This window comes from Plectropomus leopardus, chromosome 3, assembly GCF_008729295.1.
Source record: "Plectropomus leopardus isolate mb chromosome 3, YSFRI_Pleo_2.0, whole genome shotgun sequence".
NCBI classification, from domain to species: Eukaryota; Metazoa; Chordata; class Actinopteri; order Perciformes; family Serranidae; genus Plectropomus; species Plectropomus leopardus.
Genome location: NC_056465.1, coordinates 30,364,066 through 30,387,991, shown reverse-complemented (window position 1 = coordinate 30,387,991; position 23,926 = coordinate 30,364,066). Strand labels below are relative to the sequence as shown.

The 23,926-nt window shown below is 40.6% G+C and overlaps 1 protein-coding gene across 1 annotated transcript; it reads left to right on the top strand.

Moving 5' to 3' along the window:
* Positions 1-424: 424 nt before the first annotated feature.
* prdx6 (peroxiredoxin 6) lies at positions 425-7,086 on the top strand. Its single transcript, XM_042484207.1, is given in 6 exon segments — positions 425-619; positions 2,963-3,119; positions 4,603-4,746; positions 5,308-5,454; positions 6,756-6,848; positions 6,851-7,086. Coding segments are annotated over 6 exon segments (666 nt in total). The 5' UTR covers positions 425-527; the 3' UTR covers positions 6,884-7,086.
* The last annotated feature ends 16,840 nt before the right edge of the window (positions 7,087-23,926 follow it).

The window sequence follows — 23,926 nt, the reverse complement described above, 5'->3', positions numbered from 1 at the left end:
TTAAGCGTATCATTCTTAAAAACAACAATAACAAAAAAATATTTTATGCAGTATAGTAGTAATGCACAGTGCAGTAATCGTCTTTAGCTGTGGATTTGAGCAAACTTTAATTAAGTAGGGGTAAATAGCGCATTCGTTGTTGCACATTTAGGCTGTCTATAATGAGTTTTAATACTTTAATACTATTATTTTTATAATAATTTTGTAAATGTATATTTTTTTGATTTTTACATAAAAAAAAAAAACAAATGAATGAATGTGATATGTGTTAATAATAATAATAATAATAATAATAATAATAATAATAATAATAATAATAAGTTACTGCTGTTGTTATAATAAAGTTGTGGGGGGAAAAAAACTTGAGTTACTCTTCTCTGGTTGGCCGCATGGAGCTACGTAACAGAAGTTAACCCCGCCCTTATCCGGGTCCATTCATGAAGACCTGATCACCACAGGCCAGGACAGCCAGGCAGGTCGACCCTCATCGTTTTCTCTCGTGTCTGAGCTGCAGAGAAGAGCCCACCATGCCAGGACTTCTGCTGGGAGACGAGTTCCCAAACTTCGAGGCCGACACAACAATCGGCAGGATCAAGTTCCACGATTTCCTGGGCAGCTCGTGAGTGCGCACGCTCCCCGTACAGACGCCACATTTTTAACTAACGTGTTTTATTGCGAGTTTGGACTTATGTTCGCAGCAGCCAGCGCAGCATCGATTGAGTAACGGGGAAGCTGGTTGTTTGCAGGCTCAGACTGAGAAGCTTGAACACAGATCTGAGAACAGATTTATTCTCAGTTCAAAAGCTAAGACGCGTGATTTTATACAGAGATCTGAAACACGAGTCCATGATCCCACTATGGCTGTCATGCGACACCTGCTGACTAAGACAGATGGGTTACACAAGCATGACTGTGTTGGATTTGACAATGATAACAAATGTGATAAAAAACACATTATTTCTGCGTTTTTGAATAAATAAGATCAACACAAACTTGTCCTACAGCTGCAGACTAAAAAGAGATCAATAGCAGTAAGACTTCTGTGTATTTTTTAGTCATTTTCTCTGGCCTGTTCATTAGTGAACTGTGAGCACAGTCGGGACAAGGCCTGTATTGTGTGGTTTTGTGTGAACTTGGATCTGTGCCTCAGTTCTGGCATTCCCTCTTGTATGCAGCTCTTTGAACCTCGGCAAAGAGAAATAAATATCTTTGCATAAATTACAACCAAACACACATGCAGCCTGGGTTTGAAATTAGCAGTTTGTGTAATGCTCAAACAAGTTAAAGGATAATTTCATTTTTTTTTTAAACCTGGACCTTATTTTCCAGTGTTTTCATGTTAAAGTGACCAAAGGATAAAAAAAAAAAAAAAAAAAAAAAAAAAAAAAACAACTTCAGTATTGATCGCAGTTGCAATCACAAACTTTGATTTTATTGAAATAAAATCTCACCCAGTTTGAGGGGAAAGTACATTGGCTTTGTACCCAGTAAAATTTCTGTTTATTTAAATGGAGTCTGGTGGGTTTGGCAATGGTAACTTCAGGGTTTTTACTGGTTAAATAAAAGGGTCTCACTCCTCCTCCAAAAAAGAAAATAATAATCATACTGTCAGACACTTCTAATAATCACCTGAGCCTGTCAGTTGCAAAACCAAGCACATTTAGTGGATGTCACTCATTACTGCAGTGCACCTTCTTTCTCTTTTGATTTTACGATAATATTTTAGGAGTTGTTTCCTTATCCTGACGGTTGAGCAGACAATTGAGCAGCAGATAGGGTGTTGCGACAGTTTTTGATATGGCCCTAGTTTCCAAACTGGCATAACCAGTTGAAATTACATACCTAATAAGGATGTGCCCGCTTTTAATAACTGCACAATAAGTTTCCTCTTACCCTAGTGGGAATAGATGTTGTACTGAGAGGCCACCATCTGTTGAAAATGTGTCCTATTTTCAGGGTCTATTGTGTTTTTCAGCAATGGTTGGTTGAGTTTGTTTTCTGGCAGTGGTAGCCAAATGAAAATTGCAACCTTGCATTCCCAGCAGAGCAAACATCTACTTTTTACAGACAAATTTGAAGAAAAATAGTTGGTGTTCATACTTTTTCTTTTTACTTCTCGCAAATGTTATAATCAGCACCAGATTTTGCACACATTATCAACGGTGTCAGTGTCCAGGGTTTGTTCTGTTCTGAACAAAATGGATTGACTCAGTCTAATCAGGGCTTCTGGTCAGCCTAGAATCAGGTGATCACAATGCCTGTGAGGAGCAGTGCTTTTCTGTTGCCTTGACCTCATGTGATAGCACATTACAACACATTAAAAAGGAGATACACATAAACCATGTGAGGCAGAAAACCCATGTGATTCATGGTGAATTATCCTTTAACAAGACCAAAGATTTCCTGTTTTGCACACTTGATCAGGGACTTGTTTTTGCAGGAAAACTCAAATTTTTCTCACCCTTCACCCTCCTCATCGTAGCTACATTTTCAGTATGCAGCTGGATTTAATGTTTGGAGTCTGCCAGATTCACAGACACCTGTTGCTTCAATCTGTGGCTGGAATTTCCTCTACTGAGACTAAATGTTCTCTGCTTGTGCTTTACTCTTGTCCCCAGTGGGAAACATGTGTGGATAAATGCACAACCACAACAGACATGAATACAGAAACTATGTTATGTAATGTGCAATAAATACTTAGATACATGAAAGCAAATATTATTTTAACTCCGTACAGGTTTGACCCATAGCCTGTTTCTTTTATTGCGGTTACTCGAACTTCTGCCTGCAAAGATTTAACATGGACAGTTCATAAACGCAGAGCTTTTTTAAGGTCTTAAATAGGAGTATGTAAGTGTTTGATGACATTGGCCTTATTTGCTTTTTCACATTGAGGTTTATTAGCCAGAAAATGAGGTGCAGTGCAAACTCCTCACAGCTTAATGTCTGTTTTCCTGCGTAGATGGGGTATTCTGTTCTCCCATCCAAAAGACTTCACTCCAGTCTGCACCACTGAGCTCGCCCGTGCTGCCAAGCTCAGCAGTGAGTTCGAGAAACGAGGTGTGAAGATGATTGCCCTGTCCATTGACAGTGTTGAGGATCACTGCAACTGGAGCAAGGTTAGGGATGCACATGGACACACACACACACACACACACACATATACTGTGTACCTCTACCTTTAACTGCAGAGTGAAACAGATGAAAGGATAACTTTGACTACAGGTCAGGCAACTGTGGGTGGAGTGACACTTAACGGGGGTAACGGTCACATACTTTCATTGCATAACAGTGACATTTTAAGCTTTCCTGTTGTTTATTATCCAGAAACCTTGACAGTAGTGTAATAAGTTACTGCTTATTGTCCTGTAATCTGAATTAAAAATCCTCCATTTATTCATTAAAATCAAAACCATTCAGTGTCTTTTTCTTTCAATGACCAGGGACCATATTAATTAATTATCCTAGTGCTTAAAGTAACTCCTAGCGGAGGCAGTCTGGAGTTCATGTCCTGCATGTAATGAACTTTTTAAACTTAAAAAAATCAAATTGGTACAATCCAGTCACAGGGAGATGACAGTTTTCACAACTCTCCACTAGATAGACACATGAAAAATTTGCAGTGGTGATGAACTTGAAATATTTCAGCTGTCTGTGAAAATGATTCCGCAAACTATCTCCAGATCCACATTTCTTTAACAGATCATTAACTGTACATTAAATAAACACTGACTTTTTTTAAAAATGGTATTATTATTTTTTTGAACGTTATTTATAATTAAATTAACTTTTAATTTCACAACATATTTCAAGTATTTATACATTTGGAATAGATTTTGTTTAAATAACCAGATTTTTTATTAAATGTTTGTTTTTAAATTGCATGAAATTAAATTAAGTTGTATAAGAATAATTTCTATTATAAGCTAATTTAATTCATTTTTTTTTATATAAATGAATTTATGTTTAATATAACTATATTTTATATTGATTTATTATTCAGTGTATTCTAATAATTTTTTATTAATAATAATATCAATATTGGTATGTGTTTTGTATTTAAATTGAATTGAATTAATTATATATATTTTTAATTCAATGCTATTTATTTTAACTCCGTTTCTATAAATTAAATACATGTATAATTTGATTTCTAACTTCATTAATCTGATTTGCTTTGGCTCGCCTTGTACTCTAAACAACATTGCAATTGTGCATTCTGCCTTTGGTTTAGTGAACTACGACATTACAACACACTTCCTTAGAAAGGCCAGTGATTGGTCCAAATGGGAGTGTTAACTGGGCAAGTGTCAAGTTAGACGAACTGTGGTTTTGATTTCATCATCCACAGTTCCTCTACCAAAAAAGTAAAAACATGCTTTTTTTTTTTTTTTTTTCCCTTACATATTTTATGTTAACATTTTTTTTTGAGACCACAATGTTGGTTTTACAATCACTCCTGTCTGAGCATTTAAAGCTTTCTGCTGCTTTTAAACCTGTGAAATGATGGAGGTGGCGTCGGGATGGTGAGAGTCACAGAGTGATGATTTACACACGCTATCAAAGGTGTCAAAGATGAATGTGTCTCCTCGCTCTTTATAGGACGTGATGGCAGTCAGCGGTGCGCCTGAAACTCCTCTGCCTTACCCCATCATTGCTGATGACAAGAGAGCGCTGTCCATCCAGCTGGGCATGCTAGACCCCGATGAGAGAGACAAGGATAATATGCCCCTCACCGCTCGCTGTGTAAGAAACATGCTGCTCTTTTTTTTACACTTGGTGCTGCACATATTTTGTAGTACATCACAACAAAGACAAAGTTGAAGACTGCATCATGAAACAGAATTAACAGATGCCAAATGCCAGTGAAATTTGCCTTTTGCAGAGAATCCTGTCCTACCCGACTTTATGTCTATGAGAGTTTTTTTTAGTCTTTTTCCTCAAATTTTGTTGCAGCTGAAAACCATATCATTGGGCTCAGAGCTAATCACAGGCTGTTTATGGGCTGTGTGTCGCGTATGCAATGCACACACAGTGTCTGCATCTAAATAAACGCTGTCTCTCAGAGCCTTATGTTTGCAGAATATTAAAGAAATGTGGCACACAGTAGTGTAAATATTTTCACTTAACCCATTTCTTGAAAATGGGTTCAATGACATATTAAAAAACAAACAAATACATATTTATATGGCAAGTGAAACCTTCTCTTTACATGTAAATGTGTTTTTTTTGGGGGACATATGCAACAAAGAAGTGTGTACCGTACATTGTGTTATGCTGAACCTTTAACATCTTAACCCACTTTAGGTCTTTGTGATTGGCCCAGACAAGAAGCTGAAGCTGTCCATCCTCTACCCCGCCACCACAGGGAGGAACTTTGACGAGCTGCTCAGAGTTATCGACTCTCTGCAGCTCACGGCACAGAAGAAGGTCGCCACACCTGTCGACTGGAAGGTAAACGGTTAAACAGAGTGTTTCTTGACCTGGAGCAGCCCAGCTAACCGACAGTAACCGTCTCCTGACTCCAGATTTATATTAACGTACAGATATGAGACAGGTATCAGTCCTCTCATCTAATGCTTTGCAAAAAAGCAAAGAAGCGTTTTTACCAAAATGTGTTCTGTTCCTTTAAGTTTCTGCTGTTACTCCTGCCTTTTGTCTCCTAAACACTTACTACACCCAATAATTTGGTTGTGTTCAAATATAAACCGAACAGTCAGTCCAAACTTCATCCAAACAAGCATCTAGCTTTTCTCCACAAACTGGTCTGAAAAACAGTTTAAAACAGTTTTAGAGACAATAAAAGGACAGTTCACTATAAAGTCAAAATTACATATTTTCATTCTTATCTGTAGTATCATGTATCAGTTGTTTGGTGTGAGTTGCAGAGTTCTGGAGATATCGGCCGTAGAGATGTCTGCCTTCTCTCCAATATAATTATAATTATATGGCACTCACATTGTGGAGCTCAAAGCACCAAAAAACACATTTGAAAACTCAACAGCATTGTATGTTTCCAGAAAATCACAACTGGGTTACTCAGGATAATCCACAGATCTTGTTTTTTTAGTTTCATGTAGGAGCTATTTTCTTTTTCTGTCACCTGCCAATGATATCACTCTGCAAAAGGAAACTTGCATCTAAGATAAGAAAAGATAATCTTACAATTGCAAATTTGCAATTCCTACTGCGAGCTCACCTAGCATCATCGAGCTAGCCAACGTTACCATTCAGCTGAGGAAGACGCCAATAATTTTTATATTTTGCACTGTCAAAAACATGAGCCACGCTTCCTTCTATGTGGTGATATAACGTGCCATTTAACTCCATTGCATTGGTGAGTGAACTGGAGTGTCGTCTCTCCAGCCAATATCTCCAAAACTTGGACTCTCACACCAAAACTAACTGATAAATAGCACTATAGGTTAGAGAAAAATATGCATATTTAATTTTGGGGTGAATTGTCCCTTCAAGACAATGTCACGAGCCAGATACAGAATAAAAATCTGTCTTTATTACATGAAATTCATTTAACAATTTTGTGCAAAGTTGCAAGTGCATTCACATACATTCTTTCCAAAAAAATAATTTAGGTATGCAACCTCATTTTAGTGGGAACACTGAAGAAACTGACCAAACGCCACATGACAGAAGAGCCATATGAAGCTGCTACGTACTTATCATGACAGTTCATGCTTCCTTTAAGTCCTAACTCAAACTGCTCCTAAAACACACATCCTTGTTGTCTCTTTCAGGCTGGTGACAAAGCCATGGTCATTCCTTCGCTCTCTGATGCTGAAGCTGCTGAGCTCTTCCCCAACGGTGTGACCACTCAAGAGGTGCCTTCAAAAAGAAAACATACTTGCGCTTCACCCAGCCCTGAAGATACACTTCAGACCGCATCTTTCTCTAGTTTGCTGCTCTTTGACAAACCTAAATCCGTGGATGATAATTCACATTTAGAGCCGACCAAAACATAGCTGCACTTACCTGGTTTGGTGACTTGTGTCATGCAGTAAACCAGGAGTATGTATAGTGTCAATGTACAGTGCCTTGTTTCCTTTCAATAAACACACTTTTCACACATGTTTTCTGTATCTTTGCATCTTTACACACTTATTAGTTTTTAGGGCTAGTTCAGGTTTTTTAAAGAGGGGCTGCATGGGGTCCTTGACTATATAACTTAGAGCAGATGTCAGTGGGCACATCCCCAGTTTGGAGAAGCAGGCTCGAGTCTGACACGTAAGTAAGAGAATAATCACATATCCTCCACGCAGAATACGAGTTGTTGCCTTTTAAAAACTCATTTGTTCCTACCTCTATCAAACGTTAAAACAATGCTGCTTAAGGCTGCAGGGATTGTGCAATCTGCTGATGATGTTTGAACAGTGTGGTCTGTGAAACGTGCTGTGTGCAATTTATGTGCAATATTTTGTATGTGAAATCCAGACTGTGTGTAATTTACTTGTGTGATTTGGTGCAGCCCATGCTGTTTTGTTTGTATGTAGTTCAGACTTTCTGTCAGGCAGCCTGTTTCTACAGCCTCAGTTCCCCATCTTTGCTCTCAAAGCCACCAGACCCCATTGAGGAAAAACAGTCATTTTGTCTCGCTGCACACAAGAGGCGCTGGTCTACTTCTGCTTCAATCAGTTAGTTAGTTTGTGTGATTGTATGACTTTTGGGAATCTAAACTAACCTCTTTTAAATGCCCATGTCACACAATAACGCAAACAAACTAACTGATTGAGGCAACTGTAGACCTGCAACTCTTGTGCTCTGCAATGTTAAATCACTGTTTTTCTAAATGGAGTCTGGTGTTAAAAAATATGACAGCTTCATTTTCCCATCGGAAATCACATTAGAGTAAAGCAGTGAAAATATTCTAAATGTAGAGTGCACATGACATTATACAGTTTTTTTTAGGTGGGATTTATTTTAGGTGGCTAACATATGTTTTGTCACTGATCCGTCCCCAGCAGCACACTACTTCACTTCCATGTCAGACTCCAGCCTGCTGTATGCAATTTACTGACTATAGATAATTGCCCCATACAGCCCAACTTCAGAAAATCTGAATTATCCCTTTAACAGTTTCTCCGCTATGACTTATTGTACCGCTAGATGTCCGTCTACAACCTAGACTTGAAATACAACCCCCTGCTCTTGCTGCAGTACTGTTTTATATCAATAGGTGACAGTGTATACACAAGATTGACCTGATGGTCTCCCATGACAGCAATTAGCATGAAAGCACCAATCTGCTCTAAACATTTGCAGAGATGGGGAGTGGTACCACATGTAGTGAAATCACTACTTTATTTACATTTCCATTAATTAAAAGGAGGATTGACCACATTATCTACTTAAAGCAATGTTTCTCAAAGTACACCGTGAGGTTTACAAACTGTTCTCTCCTTTTTACTCTGCATTTTTAATCATTTCGCCAACTCAGCTTTACAGGCTAACGCCCCAACTGTCTGAATGTCTTAATGTACCATGGATTAGTCTTTTAAATTGATTGTTCTGTTTGTTCTGTGCTTTATGTCCAGGCTTTTTGAATGCCATTCTCAGGATGAGGGCTACCAGTGGCACAGCCAGAGAGGATACGGTGGACGTAACTGAACAATTGCATTTACTCAAATGCAGAAACCAAGTACAGTTTTAAGGTACTTGTACCTTGAGTATATCCATTTTATGGTACATTGTTTTACTCCATTTAATTCCAGAGAAATGTTTTGCTTTACTCTGCCATATTTATGTGAGAGCTGTAGTTACTGGTTACTTTGCAGATTAAGATCAGGCCTGCTGTCAGGGGAGGGTCAAAGGGCACAGATGACCCTGAGCCAGAGGGGCCATGCAAAAGTCTGCGTACCAGTGGTGGTGCTGCATGTGGATGGGGTGGAAAAATGTGGAACATTTTGCCCGTAATTCCTAATGGCTGTCCTGATAAAGATTCAGCATTTACATTTCCCTTCTAAAATTCTCATTTGGGCTAACGTTATTAACTAATGGAGGCCCAAAGAGGTAAAACTGATTAGAGAAAAGTCTGAAATATGGAGACAAAATTTGTAAAGTACCTTTATTAGCTTGCTTGAATAGGACATTAGGATTAATCGCATAAGCAGTGCAGGCTATAACCAGCTCTCCTACACAGGAATAAGACTTTGTAGTGGTTTTGTGTCTAAGTTGATGCATCTTATTGTTGTCATTTTGACCCTTCTTGTGGTTTTTTTTGGGGGGGGGGGGGTGGGGGGTTCTTTGGTAACTTTAAATTTTGTGTCTTTATGTCATTTTTTGGTTCTTTGTAAGCTGTTTGCATCTCTTTGAGGTAATTTTGTGTCTTTTTTTAGTTATTTTGTGTTGCTGTGTGGTTATGTATCATTTTGTGGCCATTTTGTGTCTCCTAGTGGTTGTTTTGTGTCTCTTTGTGGTTGTTTTATGTCTTTTTGTAGTTTTTTGGGTCTCTTTGGGGTTATTTTGTGTCTTATTAAGGTAATTTTGCATCTCATTGAGGTTATTTTTTGTCTTTATAGGTTGTTTTGTGTCACTTTGTAGTCATTTTGTGTCTCCTTGTGGTTGTTTTTCTTATTTTTGTAGTTGTTTTGTGTTACTTTGAGATAATTTTAATTCTCTCTTTCCGGTTGATACAAGTTAATTTGACATTTTGTAAGTAAAGGCCAAGGGGGGGCCTCCTGACATTTTGTGGCCCTGGGCTTGTGCCCGGTAGACCCGTTCAGTAATCCATCCATCATATCAACAATAAATGTATTTTTATTTCATTTCAATTCAGCAAAATCATGTGTATACAAGACTTTAAAGCTTCACGGCACCTCTCTGTATTGCAAGCACAGATGAAGGACCGGAGTGACGCTAATTTCTCAGCTGCTGTAAACACATCTGAGCAGGTCGACCTTAACTGTAGATAGAGACACTGAAGCCAGGACTGAGGTGTCGGTTTCCTCTTTGAGTTACTCAACCCTCAAAACTGCATGGCAGAGGATCGTATTAATTACTTGAAGTAATTTGAAGGTGAACACTGATCTCTCACACACATGCATTCACTCTCACGCCTTGCATTCAGTCTGAGGAGTCTGAGGAATGCTGAGGTCAAGGAGAAAAGATGGGATTCCCTTTGAGTGAGGAGGGAGGCAGAGAGTATGCAGAGCCAGATAAAATATCTCCGGGCCCTCCCCCTTTTTCACTCCTGTCATCCACACAATGTGAACTGGAATGTTATTCTTCTTTTTTCCTGTTTAATCAGTTGCTCACTTAACAGAATCACCCCATAAAGGTTAAAGAAACAGTGCTTATACTGTGTTTTTATGATGTTTCTTAGATTTTCTTTCTTGTCTTTAGATTGCAGAGCCTCTGTGAAGAAACAGAAATGACCCACAAAATCCTCGGATGCTGGCTTCTCGAATGTGCGATGAAAGTACAAGTATTCATCAGGTAACCCTTGCCCTCCTCCTCCTCCTCTCGTTCCCTTCTCTGATGGCTGTTTTGTCCCCAGGAGTCGTCCAAAATAACACCCACACAGACACACCGTACCGATCAAATGCATTTCTCAAATTCCAGACCACAATAGCCTGTGCCAGAGCATGAGAAGCGCTTTGGGTGTCAGACGCTGGCTTTATTGCCCAGTACCAAACCCCCTCCCCCTCCTGTTCATCTGCCACCCCTCACTTCTTGGCTATCGAGCCAACTCACCCCACCTCGCCTTGGCAACACTAGTACATGTAATACAACACCAGCCCTGGTCAGGTCTCACAGGGCAAAACACAACACACCAGCTGCTGCTCTCTCTATCTCTCTCTCTTTCTACCCTTCTCTGTTGTGCACACTCACACACACATGCACACACACGCATGCAAACACACACATCGTACTGCTGATCAAAGACATAAGCAGCTCTCTGAAAGGAGTGGCCTCCCACCAAACTTGGCTTATCTCGGAGAAGGAGATGTTTTTCTCCCAGACACACTAGGCTCCAGTTTTCCAGAGAAGTGATGACCAATAGAGGATCTTTACCAGTAAAATGATCTTGATGCTTGAACTTTCTGAGTAACATTAATTTGCCTTCTTTTAGGGCTGCCCCCTGAAAGCCAGAGACTCAAATTATCAGTCTGAGACCCTCAGTCACAGAGATTGCTTCAAATCTATATTTTTCTGTGCAGTTCATTCTGGGGACGTTTTTGTCCACAGATTTTGCTGCGGAGAGAGTGCTTTTGAATTTCGTTCCACCATTTGCAGCTGCGACATGCAGGCAGCAACACAGACGAAGGGAGAAACTGCACCGTAAAGTGAAGAAGTGCTGAATTTACAGCTGAAAATACAGTCTCTGACTTTTATTGATATCTAGAGTTGGCGAAAAAAGTTGCTGCACATTTGCGATCTGTCATTAGCGCCGTGAGCTTGTTTACTATATGTGAATGCCGCTGTTACACCAAATGCTCTGCAGAGCCCATTCAAACTTTTAAAGTTTGTATGGAAAATAAAACGAATCACTGAATAGATTGAACTGCCAAATGTGATTCGACTGGCATAATTCTGAGGCGGGCACAGCGCTACTTTCTTGTATGATAAATATGAAGCTACAGCCAGCAGCTAGTTAGCTTAGCTTAGCATAAAGACTGGAAACAGGGGGAAACAGCTAGCCTAACTCTGTCCAAGGATAACAGAAAGTTACAAATAAGCATATATTATCCCAAAATGTCAAACTATCCCTTTAAAGGTGTTGCACCCCTTTGACGTAAAGAGGCATAAAAACGCCATGAACACACGCTTAATGTGTATGTTTCTGTGTGTTTATTCATGAGCATGTGCTCGCTGTGGAAGAGGTCATTATTCCCATGCTGTGTGCCAGCCATTGAAGCTGCCCGTGACCTGCGGGTTAACAAGCCAGAGACCAGAGGAGCTACAAAACACACACATGCACATGTACACTCGCACATATGCCGAGCTTTGGCTTGATGCTTTCCAGACGTGCCCTCGCTTTCTGTCCCTCCTACATCGCCTGGCACTCTCTCGCCCTCCCCACTCTCCACATCTCCCACACAGACACACACACACACACACACACACACACACACACACACACACACACACACACACACACACACACACAGACACACACGCACACACACTAGCACCTCCCCCCATCTCACTCAACCTCGCTTATCAAAGTTTTGCTTCTTCAGCTTCCCTTTCCCATGCACTGACAAAACACTGCACAGCTCTTCTCTTTGTTTCTAGCTCACACATTGTGCTGTTTAATCCTCCTAATGGGTCACAGTGGTAACAACTTGAAAATCCTGCAAACCTGTGGGCATTTCAACTCAGTCTCTAGAATAAATATTGGCATTATATGTTTCTATATTTGTGCCTTTCCTATGTAACAGATGTGTTGAAACTCTATGTGGCATTATGTTTCAGTTTTCAACTGTATGTTATGACAGTGCTGTGGTTAATGTGTGGTTAGGTCAAGGCACAACACTCTCTTGGTTAGGTTTGGGAAAACATGTTTTGACTAAAAAAATGTCAGGTTTGGTCACTACAAACACAGCTGGAAATGTCTCCAACTCACGTTTTAAAAATGCCCACTTTTGTTGGTAGAAACATGGATGGAAATGTTCCAAACTCTTGTTGAACAATACCCAGTTTTGTTGCTACTGATGGGGTTGAAAATATCCTTAAGTATTGGTAAAAAAAAATATCCACTTTTGTTGCTAAAACACAGCTGGAAATGTCCCAAATTCTATCAGAATTTGTCACCACAAGCATTTCCACTTCAGTTTTGTTGCTACAAAAACATGGCTTGTTTGGCAAAAACTTACCTTGTTAAAACCAGCTGCTGTAAAAATGCAGTACTTGTGTTGCTAAAAAAACATCCACTATGGCTGGTCCTTAAATCAAAAATTTCCACAAAACATGGCTGGAAACTTACCAAACTCCTGCTGTCGTTTCTATGGCTGGAAATACTCCGGTTTTTGTTACAAACAGGGTTGGAAATTTCCCAACCTCTTGTTTAAAAATACCCACATTTGGTGATTCAAACATGGCGAGAGATGTCCTGAACTCTCATTACAAAATATCCAGTATTGTCTTGAACAGTGGACTTTCCCCTTCTCCTCTGGGTGAGAATCTCAGCTCATATCTGAACCACGTCATACTTATGAAAGGTACAAATGCAACGTATCTGCGGTTTGCAGAAACCTACAATGCCAACATTGTGTTCTGGAGACTGGGTTGAGCATTTCTGTGAACCAACTTCCCAAGTGAGACTAAGTCTGTCCTCGGCATTAGAAAGAGATACGGATAGGCAGAAGGACAGATGAACCGATTGAAGGTCAGATAGACAAACAGAAACACGCGTGCTGACCTCGGGATTTGGCTGAACTTTAAGGAGCATCAACCGCCTCACATTCGACACTCACCCTTGAGCTTTCCTCACTCCCGCTAGAGCACGGGTCAGCAAGCCTTTCAACACACACACTCACACGCACACACGCATGCACGCACAGACACACACACACACACACACACACACACACACACACACACACACACACACCTGCACACAGAGGCGAAGATATAATGATAAAAGTGATGAAAGTGTATGATCCGAGTGCCTAGATAAATGCCATTGTTTTGATGGCACCTCGTAAATACAACATCCAGACAGGCTATTACTGCAGAGCAGGTTAGGGCCAGTTAGTGCTCTACGAACGGGGTGATGGATGAGAAGGTAAAAGTGCAATCACTCTCTGTGCTTATCTTTATCTCTCTCTATCAATATCACTGTCTTTCTCTCGCTTTTTGCTCCCCCCTCGTTCTCTCTATTAGAGACACATTGATCACCAGCCGCTGGCATATCACCTGAGTAATGGCTAAGGGTGTCTGGGCTTTAAAACAACCCCAGTAGAGCGCCAAGAGCTTTATCATGGCGACAAGGCAAATGGCTGTTAACATAATAAAGTGTGCCTCTGTATGTGTATGTGTGTGTGTGATCATAACGCTGGAGACTTTGCCATTAAGAGGAGACATCAAACACAATCCAATAAGAATCCCAGACCACCAGACCTGCCACAAAGCGCAGCACTAGACCACTTTAAGTCATTAATAATCTTTTCAGCATGTGTGTGTGTGTGTGTGTTTTAGGTACCTGAAACCACACTCGTACTATTCTCAAGGGAAATGCGCACTTTAACCCTTTAACTTACTTACTTTCATGCTAAGAGTTAGATAACAAAGATCGATACCACTCTCGTGACTGTCCGTCATATATACAGCTAGGAGACGTGGGTTTAGCTTAGCATAAAGACTAGAAAAAGGGAAACAGCTGACCTGGCTCCGTCCAAATGTGACAAAATGAACCAGGACCTCTGAAACTCACAAACTAATATGATATATTGTGTTTGTTCTTGACTCCAAGTCATTGCACCAGGCCACGAAATTTATCGAGACATTAAAATTGTATTTCCTACACTTTTTGTTAACAAATGCAATGCAATGCCAATTAGTGAGCTTTAGAGGTATTGGTAGGTGCAAGAAAGACTTGCTGTTCCCTGTTTCCAGTCTTTTCATTTCATTTAATTTCACTTCATTTTATTTGTTTGCACCTATAAAAAGTGCAACAGAAAACAGTTCAACAATAATACAGAAAAAAAACAGGGTGCTGGTGAAATACCTCACCAAAGATTATACAATTACAAATACTTTGATGAAAGTAATACACAATGAGGTCAACAAAAAATGACAAAAAGTTCAAGACAAATTATGAGTGTGTGTGTATGTGTGAGTGTGGTTTGCTCAGCTAAGCAAACCATCTGCTAAACTGAATACAAAGATGGTCAACGTACCTCCACCATGAATATATATAACGATAACTGGATACTGCATTAGAGGACAGGCCTGGTTCATTGCCATATCAGTTATTCAGTGGCGCATCAAGCTAAAAACATTGGGACATTTTGTGGGGTTGTAATGCTCAGAGAGGTTTAATCCGCTGATTAGCTGACAGACAGTTTGTTCACGATGCCCACTGACATCACGTGACGGACTCAGGAGTTTTAATTTGACGGTTTGGCTACTGCGAAAATTGGCTTCAAAGCCCGATGCACTTCCTTGGGGCACATACTCACACCATATAAAAATTACGCTGAAATATCCCGAACAGAGTCTGCGTAGTAGCGATCTGGGCATAGCTCCTGCCTGTACACCTGTCGACCAATCCCGAGCTGCACCATAGACTGATTGGCACACATAGCTGTCAGTCATGATATCAAATCTTTGTATAGTATCAAATAGCTTACAGAGACCATCTTTGAGATGAATGTGTTAAATTTGTATTAAATTTATTTGACGTGTACTTTGATCTTTTAGTGACCTATCTGCGAATATGGACAGGGTGGGGTTTATGACCTATGCTGCTGTCAGCCACTAGGGGGCGGTCAAGGTGATTTTGCATTTTTTTGCATGTTCATTCACGCACACATATATGCGCTTAAAGATGCACCATGGGCATTTTCACCAGGGACAATTATTTCAGCACTTCACACACCTACTGAGTGCACAGTTTAGCACACACCATGAACACGGTAATTTCCTTGCCAAGTAGACTATGAAATAACAGAAAAAATCCACACACTAGCATACGCTCCCAAAAGATTTATTCAATTCCTCCACACGTGTGATGTTCGGGAAATTGCCCTTCCCCAGACAAAGGTTAGGCCAAGTAGGCTACTTTACAAAGACAGGGTTAAGTCTCCTGGAGCTCTTAAAACAGACAATAAACAGGATCTTATGCAGTTACTCCTCATGTGCCTCATGCGTTTATTCCACACATTGAAAACCTGACTTGGACGTTACAGCAAAGGAAGTGGCCGAGCCAAAAACTTGTGTGGAACACAAACCTTTGAACAAAATAAAGCAGAGAGGAAAAAAGATAGAGATCCTACAATCCAAACCCCTGTTGCTGTTTTTTTCCTCTCTGTGTTCTTTTCCACTGGTTTATTTTTCTTTAAGCAGAGGGCAGTCAGTGTGAGAAGGCCAGAGGCCGGGGGAAGAGAGCGCGAGTGCCACGTTCATGTGTGTGCGTGCGTGGCAGTTTGTGTGCACGCTGAGTGTGATGTGGTGGGGAGAGCAGAGGAGGAGGGGGCTAAGAAGGGGTGGAGGCTGCGGAGGTGAGGAACGAGAAGAAATAAAGAGAAAGAGCGAGTGAGGAAGGCTGAAAAAAGAGAGGTGACATGCCGTTGCCGTAGCAACTGTTTAGGGTTTGGATGATTTTCCCAAACCATAATGGGGCTAGTTTGGAGCATAATGAAACCAGTCTGGCTTTCCTGGCTCTCACACCCCGGGTCATGTGAGCACACACACGCAGGGGGAGAGCTGAGAGAGTGACACATGTTTTGCTTTAGTACTTGTTTATGTTCATCCAACAGTGGTAGAGCAGAGCCATGGTTAACTATCAATTAAAGCGATGATCATAAAACAAGCACTTGTAAATAAACACTGACAAGCTAACACAGTTAAAGGGAGGGAAACAGACAAAGAACAATGGAATATTAGTCTAATGTCACAGATTTACCTGCCGTTGCTGGAAAAAATATTTTTTAACCATGAAAAACATCTGAGTGCTTTAAAGGGACAGCGTTTTAGATTTTAGGGGGATTTTGTGACATCTAGTGGTGATGATTGCAGATTGCAATCAGCTGAAACTTCTCCCAGTTAGAAATCTTTCAGTGTTTATCTTCAGGCGGTTCTCATAAACTGTTTGGTACGTTTTCCTAAAGTAATGCATCCAAATTCATATATATAAGTATTTTGAAAGGTTACTATCATGTGACCAATGTGCTGGTGGAAGTAAACATGGAAGCAGTATCGAACACTTTTGTAAGGAGGCAGGTTGGGATGGTGGTTAGGTTTCCCTGGGACACAGTAACTGTACTTGCCTAAAGCTGATTTCCTCACCTGTAGTTGATTACGTAGCTGTACGTTTAGGATGTAACGTCATTCATGGGGCACTAATTTGTTGTATATATGAACTGTTGTTTGTGCATTTTCTCAGGGTATCAGCCGAACCTTGCTATGAGAATAAGTTGTCGTTGTTAAGGACCTTTTTACCCTGGGAGTCGAACTATCAGCAGAAGTCTCTTCCTCTCCAAAACAAATGAATCAGGTGATTAAAACCAGTGACAGCACTGAACAAAGCTGCTTCATGCTATAAATGAATGTTTCTCCCCTGTTTGGCTTGTTGCAGAAGGGCCCTTAGCCCAGCACCTGCTAATGTGTGCTCACCTTAGTGATAGGTTTGTCCATTCTGGGCCACTGTAGAAACATGGCGATCTCCGTAGACGAGGACCCTATGTAAATATAACCTCCTATGTTAATATAAACAGCTTATAATACTTATATTACTTATTATATTACGTTTCAACCAATTTATCTAAATCCTACACATTAAACCTTAAGATATCCACTTAAACTCTTGACAAAATCCCACCCTAACACCCCTGATATAAGACCCCAGTTTTTTGCTACACACAGTTTAATATCCTGGAGAGCCTCTTCCCATCTCAGGTTATAATGTAGCTTGCGGGCTTCACCGCACCAGGAACTAGAGAGTTTTCTGGGTTACTGCTTTCAATAAGTACGCTTATAAAACTGCGTGTGTTAATGGGGCTTTAAGCCAGCATATGCTACACATGGGGAGTAATAAGTCTCTATGTGTGTGTTAAAGAAGTTTGGAGGTTTGTGTCAAAGTGTGTGTGTGTGAGAGTTAATGTCTCCTCTGTCTGAGTATAATGAGCTCCCCTGGGCCTCGCTCACCTTCCACCCCTCCCTCCCTTCTCCTGCTTTTCCCTAAACTTGGCCCTATTAACCCCTTGCTTCCCCCTGTATGTTTATTTAAGTAGGGGACGGTGGAGAGGAAAGGTGAGTCGACAGCCTGTACACATGTTTATTTATACATAGGTAGGGCGAAAGATTTGAGAGGGAGGAAATGGAGGTCGAGAAAGAGTTGGTGTGTTTGGGTTCCAACAAACAGCCGCATTTGTCTGCTGGGAACGAAAAGACAAAGAGACAACAGCTTAGATGTCGGGTCAGTGGCTTCACACCTTGGACTGACCCAGTGGCCATGATGCAGAGGTCAACTCTATCGCTAACATGCTGGACATGAAGAAACCGAGGGTGGCTGCCTCCAGTCTGACCTTAAACTTTACAGGATCAAGGGTCAGTTGCTGCCCTTTACTGGTGCCTGTGTGGGCGTAGGTGTATCCCACCTCAGGGTGCAGCTGCACACAAATATGACCAAACTTCTGTCAGCATGCACACTTTGCAAACTAACGTGTACACTCAAAAGAACATGCAGGGGTGGAGGGTACGCATATCCAAAAAAACTTTTCAGGTGCTGGATCAAAAATGGAGAAAAAAGACTGCTCACCCAGTAGTCAACAAAACAAAAGGGAAAAAAAGTCAGAAAAAGGGAAATAAGGCATAAAAAACAACTAGAAAAAAGCAGTAAAAGGGGGGGAGGAAGGGAGCAGAAAAGAACAGAAAAAAAGCAGAATTAAAAGGTGCTGGACAAACACAAAAACAAACTAAAGCAAGAATCAGACAGGAGATCTGCACACTGTTTGAAAAGCTCCCAGAAATTTTAATAATGGAACGTTTTGATCTAACAGAGATCTTCATCGGCAGGCATTGTCACCATCACAAAGCAGAAGCAACCTATAGACACACACTAATCACTCAGGTGATTGTGATCTTACTTGATTGAAAGTTAATCTGCTCAATCAGGTCTGACCAATCAGAGCAGACCTGAATAACACTGTCTCCCACATGTTGTTCAGAGCATGCCTCTATGAAACAGAACGTTAACGTTTTTGCGTCGGCCACCATAGTGAGCAGCCCGTCCTCAATGAGCAGCGTCGGAAAAACACTGTTCTTTTTAGTTTTTTTTTAAAATGTGAAACTACTTTATTCATTGTTTTTACCAGTTTAAACCTTGGTGGATTTTACAGCTCCTGGTAAAACGTCTGTATGGTTTAGAGAACAAAGGTGAGCACATGTGAGCAGGTACTGGAGCTAGTTGCCCAGCTCTGACATGCTGAACAGCATTTGAGAAACACTGATTTGTTATGTGAAACTGCTTTATTCTGTGTTTCAACTGGTTTTAGTCATCCAATGTGTTTATTTTGAAGAAGAAGAGACCTCTGTGGATATTTCAGCTCCAGGGAAAAACTTCTTGAACAATAAACACTGAAGGAATTATAACCGGGAGTTCACACTTGGCACATGGGAGAAGTTTCAGATAGTTGCAGTCCTCACCACTAGATGCCACTAAATCCCATAAATCTTACACACTGCTTCTTTAAAGGAATATTTGATATTGTGAGAAATATGCTATACACTTTCTTGCTTTTTCCTGTCTTTATACTAACCTAAACAAACATCTGTTGGCTGTAGCTGCTTTTGTGCTGTCATAGGTATCGATCTCCTCATCCAGCTCGTTGGGATTTAAATCTAATCTCACAGCCAAAAAATTAATTCATATTGGGCCACATTTACTAACCATTCTTAAGAGAAAATTTCAGAATCTACGCACTCTTACGCATATTTTGTGCTGACATGTTTGTGCGGAGTAAAGGGTTAATGTGTTTTGTTCAGTTCAGTTTTATAATATTACAGGATTTATTTTGCAAAAATATTTATATTTATCTTTATTTTCATTGTTTAAAAAAAAGCATTATGGCCTAAAAATAAACACAATACTAACCCTTTCACATCGGTTACATTAGGAACCATGCTATCTAATAATTAGTGATTGTTCACACTTGAAAAATATCACGGGCGGTTCGGATGAGCAGGACAAAAAGTGACAAAGCAGCGTTCAAAGTTATTTATATTTTACAAAAATAATGCATCAATGCTAATTGGATCAACTAGCATGCATTGTCATCTCATGAGGATTGATGGATTCATCATTTAGGAACACAGCTGTGAAAAATTCTGGGGTTTAAGAACATGTTATGAATCTGATGTAGGCTTTTCTTTGGAGTTTCTTAAGTAAAAAAGAAAAGAAAAAACTTTGGGAAGATATTGGTGAATTCGGTCCATTATCTTCTTCCAAAGAAGGTGAGAGAAAGACCTTTTATTTTACACCATTGCTTTGGGGTTATAACTTGCAGGGTAACCTCACATTGGAGCTTATCTGTAATAACAAACTGAAAGTCAAATATTTGCTGTTTGTTCTCGCATTATGAACAAACCAACCTGATCCAGTGGCAGAGGGTGCAAGAATGGTAAAAATGTGCCTTGTTTGAGTAACCCCGGATATTTAAAGCTCTTTCAAAGGCCTCAGTCGTATTAATTCTTGTTGCGGTACAGTATTTGTATAAGCGTGTTTGTGACAGTAGTGATGCGGTCACAAGCAGGGATAAAGTGATTAGACCTGAAGCTCAGTCCAGGACATTCTTTGGCTCTCTGTGTTACTACTGGTTTAAATAGAGTATCACAAATCCTGCTAAATGTCACAGATATCCCAAAGTGTTACACATGTGTTCATGAAGCTCGATTAAGGAGAATTCAGCTATGATTTCTGTGTTTTCTGCTTCTGGGGTGTGATTTAGCCACTTAATTCTTTGAAACCTTAGAAAATTGGCCTTTTTTTCCAAAAACATAGGGAAGAGGCAATGAGAGACTCAAGAAGAAATTACCCTAAAATTACAAATTTACAAAAGTATATGAAAATTAAAAAAGGATAAAAGTTAACAAATGAACAATCCAGGGAATTACCTGAAAAACTGCTTTAATAACAACATCAACAACAACAATAATAGTGATAGTAATAGTAATAATAATTCTGTACAATAATATTAAATACATAATTATCATAATCCTAATTATAGTTTTTGGACATTTTCCCTAGCTTTTTAAAAAGATAAATTTACAAATCAACTTATTTCCTGCAATTTTTTATTTATCTAGGTACTTGTTTGATATCCCAGTGTTTTATTTATTATGATGTTTTTTTTAAAACTCAAAGATTCTCAAAGAGGAACATCTCAAAAAGACATCTAAGATTCTTGCATTTGTGGAACACTTCTTGTCAAGTTGCTCTTTGCCTTTCTCCCCATGTTTTCACAAGAAAGCATACAAATTTGCTCAGGGTTCAAAGTTTAAATACTTGTGAAGGCGTCAATACGCAGCACAAGAAAAGTGATGCCAGTCCAGGTTTCAAAGGGTTAAGAGACAGAGACTGCAGTTGTACACGTGAAGTGAGTTGCATCAGGGAGGTTGTTGGCCCTCTGATGGCCTTTTTGTGGGGATTTTTTTTTAACAGCTTAAATTGGGCCCAGTTCGAGGTAGAGCCGGGGGGGCTCAGGCCTCAGAATAGGAGTGCAGCCTCACCAGGGATTTCCCCGACTCTCTGTCTGACCTGTTATCACCTGCACCCAGTAGTTTATCCCTCCTCCCTGCTGTGAGGTAGTGGGTACCATTTAGGCCTCTTTTAGCCGGATTAGTGCCATGCGTCCACCTCAGTGCACCTGATCTCTGTCCCGCCGTCTCACTATGATGACGTCATTGCCACGATGTCAAAGGATTTGACGCAACCCTTTGTGCAAACAGGGCAGAAAGTCTCTGACCCTCACTCTGTGTTTTGAAACACAATTCTGCCAGTGGATTACTGTGCGAAAGGGCAGGCTATTTTTGAAGTGCCAATCTGATCGCAGTGATACTGAGAGAGGGAGCGGGAAATGAAATGAGAAACAGAAAGAGAAAGACAGGTTGACATCCACCGAAATGTACAGACAGACTGAGACAGACAGCAAAGGTGAGACAGAGCGACGCCAGTAAGAAATAGAACGAGGTGGATGGAGGTGAAAGGCAGACAGAAAAATCCCACGTCTTTTCAAGTGTTGCCCAGCGTTGGTTTAGTCTCAGAGCTGCTGCCAGGGCGCAGCTCTCAGTGCCACTCCAGCACAGTGAGCCTTTGTAACTCCGGTTCTCAGAGGAGCTCAGGGCCGCTCCAGCTGGCCCCTACCCAGCCAGGTTTTCTCATGTCAGGGCACCGACAATCAGGCACGGTGGGGTATAGTGGATACAGGGAAATTTTGCACTTTTTTTCTTTTACTTTCCAAAATAGCAACTAAAATCTACTTGATACCATTTACAGAACACACTGGGCAAAAGCTGCAGATCACGGATCCAGCATTTTAACAGCAAACAGAGGCCTTTTTAAATAGAGGTCTTTGTTTTATTGCATTCACTGTGGTTACAGCTCTACTGGGAGCTCTAAATACAGCAGAAACAATACTTATACTGTACCACTTTGAATAGTGTTATATACCAATACTACCAAAAGCCCATGTTTGGCAGCACCAAGTGTTTAACATCTCAACATGGATGGAAACTAACAAGCCAATCACAAAAACCTTCATTATTGTGATTGAAAAGCTCACACTTGACATTCTGACATCTGTTATTCTTCTTACACTTAAAGGATAACTTTGTTATTTTTCAACCTGGACCATATTTACACAGAAAAGTAGCAAACAGTATTCAGCATGTTCTCAGGACCTCTTTATGGTCTTTGTCCCAAATGCTCGGACAGAAATTAGGAAAAGGGCTTTTGGGTATTCTGCACCCTCAGCCTGGAATTTATTGCAGAATGACTTGAAACTCAAGGAACTAGTCTCTTTAAATGTTTTTAAATCTAAAATGAAAGAGTTGGAAGCAGAACTTTGTTGTTCACTGGTGCACTGTAAATATGCTTTTTTCTTTCAACATTGGGTTGTGTTGTTAATGTGCTAACTGGCTAAAAAGACGGACAATCAAGACGGTCTTGCGGTTACCCATTTTGCATAATAATTACAGATGGCTGCCGTCTGCTGGTATGAAGGGGTATTTCCTCTCAAGCAGATGCACAATGTACGTGCTGTTTGGCTGTTGGTTCGGTGTGTTCATGTGCAACTTTTTGGCTGAGACATGGTGATGTAAGGCCATGCAGCAGGGGGCTTTCCCTGATGTTGGTTCTGTGTTTCTTCGCCTTAAAAACAGATTGAAATTTCCTCTGCAGGATTATTTAATGAACCACTTGGTGACAGCCTTGGAGAGCATCACTGAATAAAAGAATGATTAGTTGTTAGGCGTTAGCTCTGTCAGACCTGATGACTGCTGATTGGCATCATTTTCACACTCATCAAACCAGTCACTGACTACTCAACCCCTGTATGAGCATCAGCTCTCATTATGTGTCTGTGCTCCGTTAATCAGGTTTTCCTTTTATTTAGTGACCTGTCTGTAGCTCTGAGCTGACTGGAGAAAAGCAGAGTTGTCCTAAATTCTGAGATGACCCCATCAATAGCGTCATTCATCATTCAGTAATATGCAGTCTGTCTGTTTTGTCAGAGTTAAGAGGTGAAAATAAATCACAGCTTAAAAGCAGGAAGGCAACAGGAGGTTTAGCAACAATCTTGCAGCTCCTCCTCCTCCTCCTTCCACTCTTTCTGCACAGATGAACAGATAAGAGCAGACAATACATTTCTTTGAGCGCGGACGGGGAGGAGAGGAGCTTGACTGATGAGCACGCTTACAGGCACAAATGCACATTAACAGGCTTGACGAAAGGCTTGTGACAGGCGCATCTCCATGAGTGTGTTATCATCTCTCTTTATGAGTCCGTGACAGGAAGTACGGCTGCGCTCTAAAATAACATGTCTCTGTGTCCGCAACCGTATCTGCTCAACAAAACAGTCTCAACCGTCCTCCTGCAAAACAAAGCCTTTTACATTTTATGGTCCGAGGAACAAGTTATTACAGGTACACGTACGCTGGGGCCTGTCCTCGGCGATGAAATGTTTGTGATGGAGGAGTGTGTATAAAACAAGCAGGCAGCTGAAAGGGCACTTTGCCACTTGGCACAGGG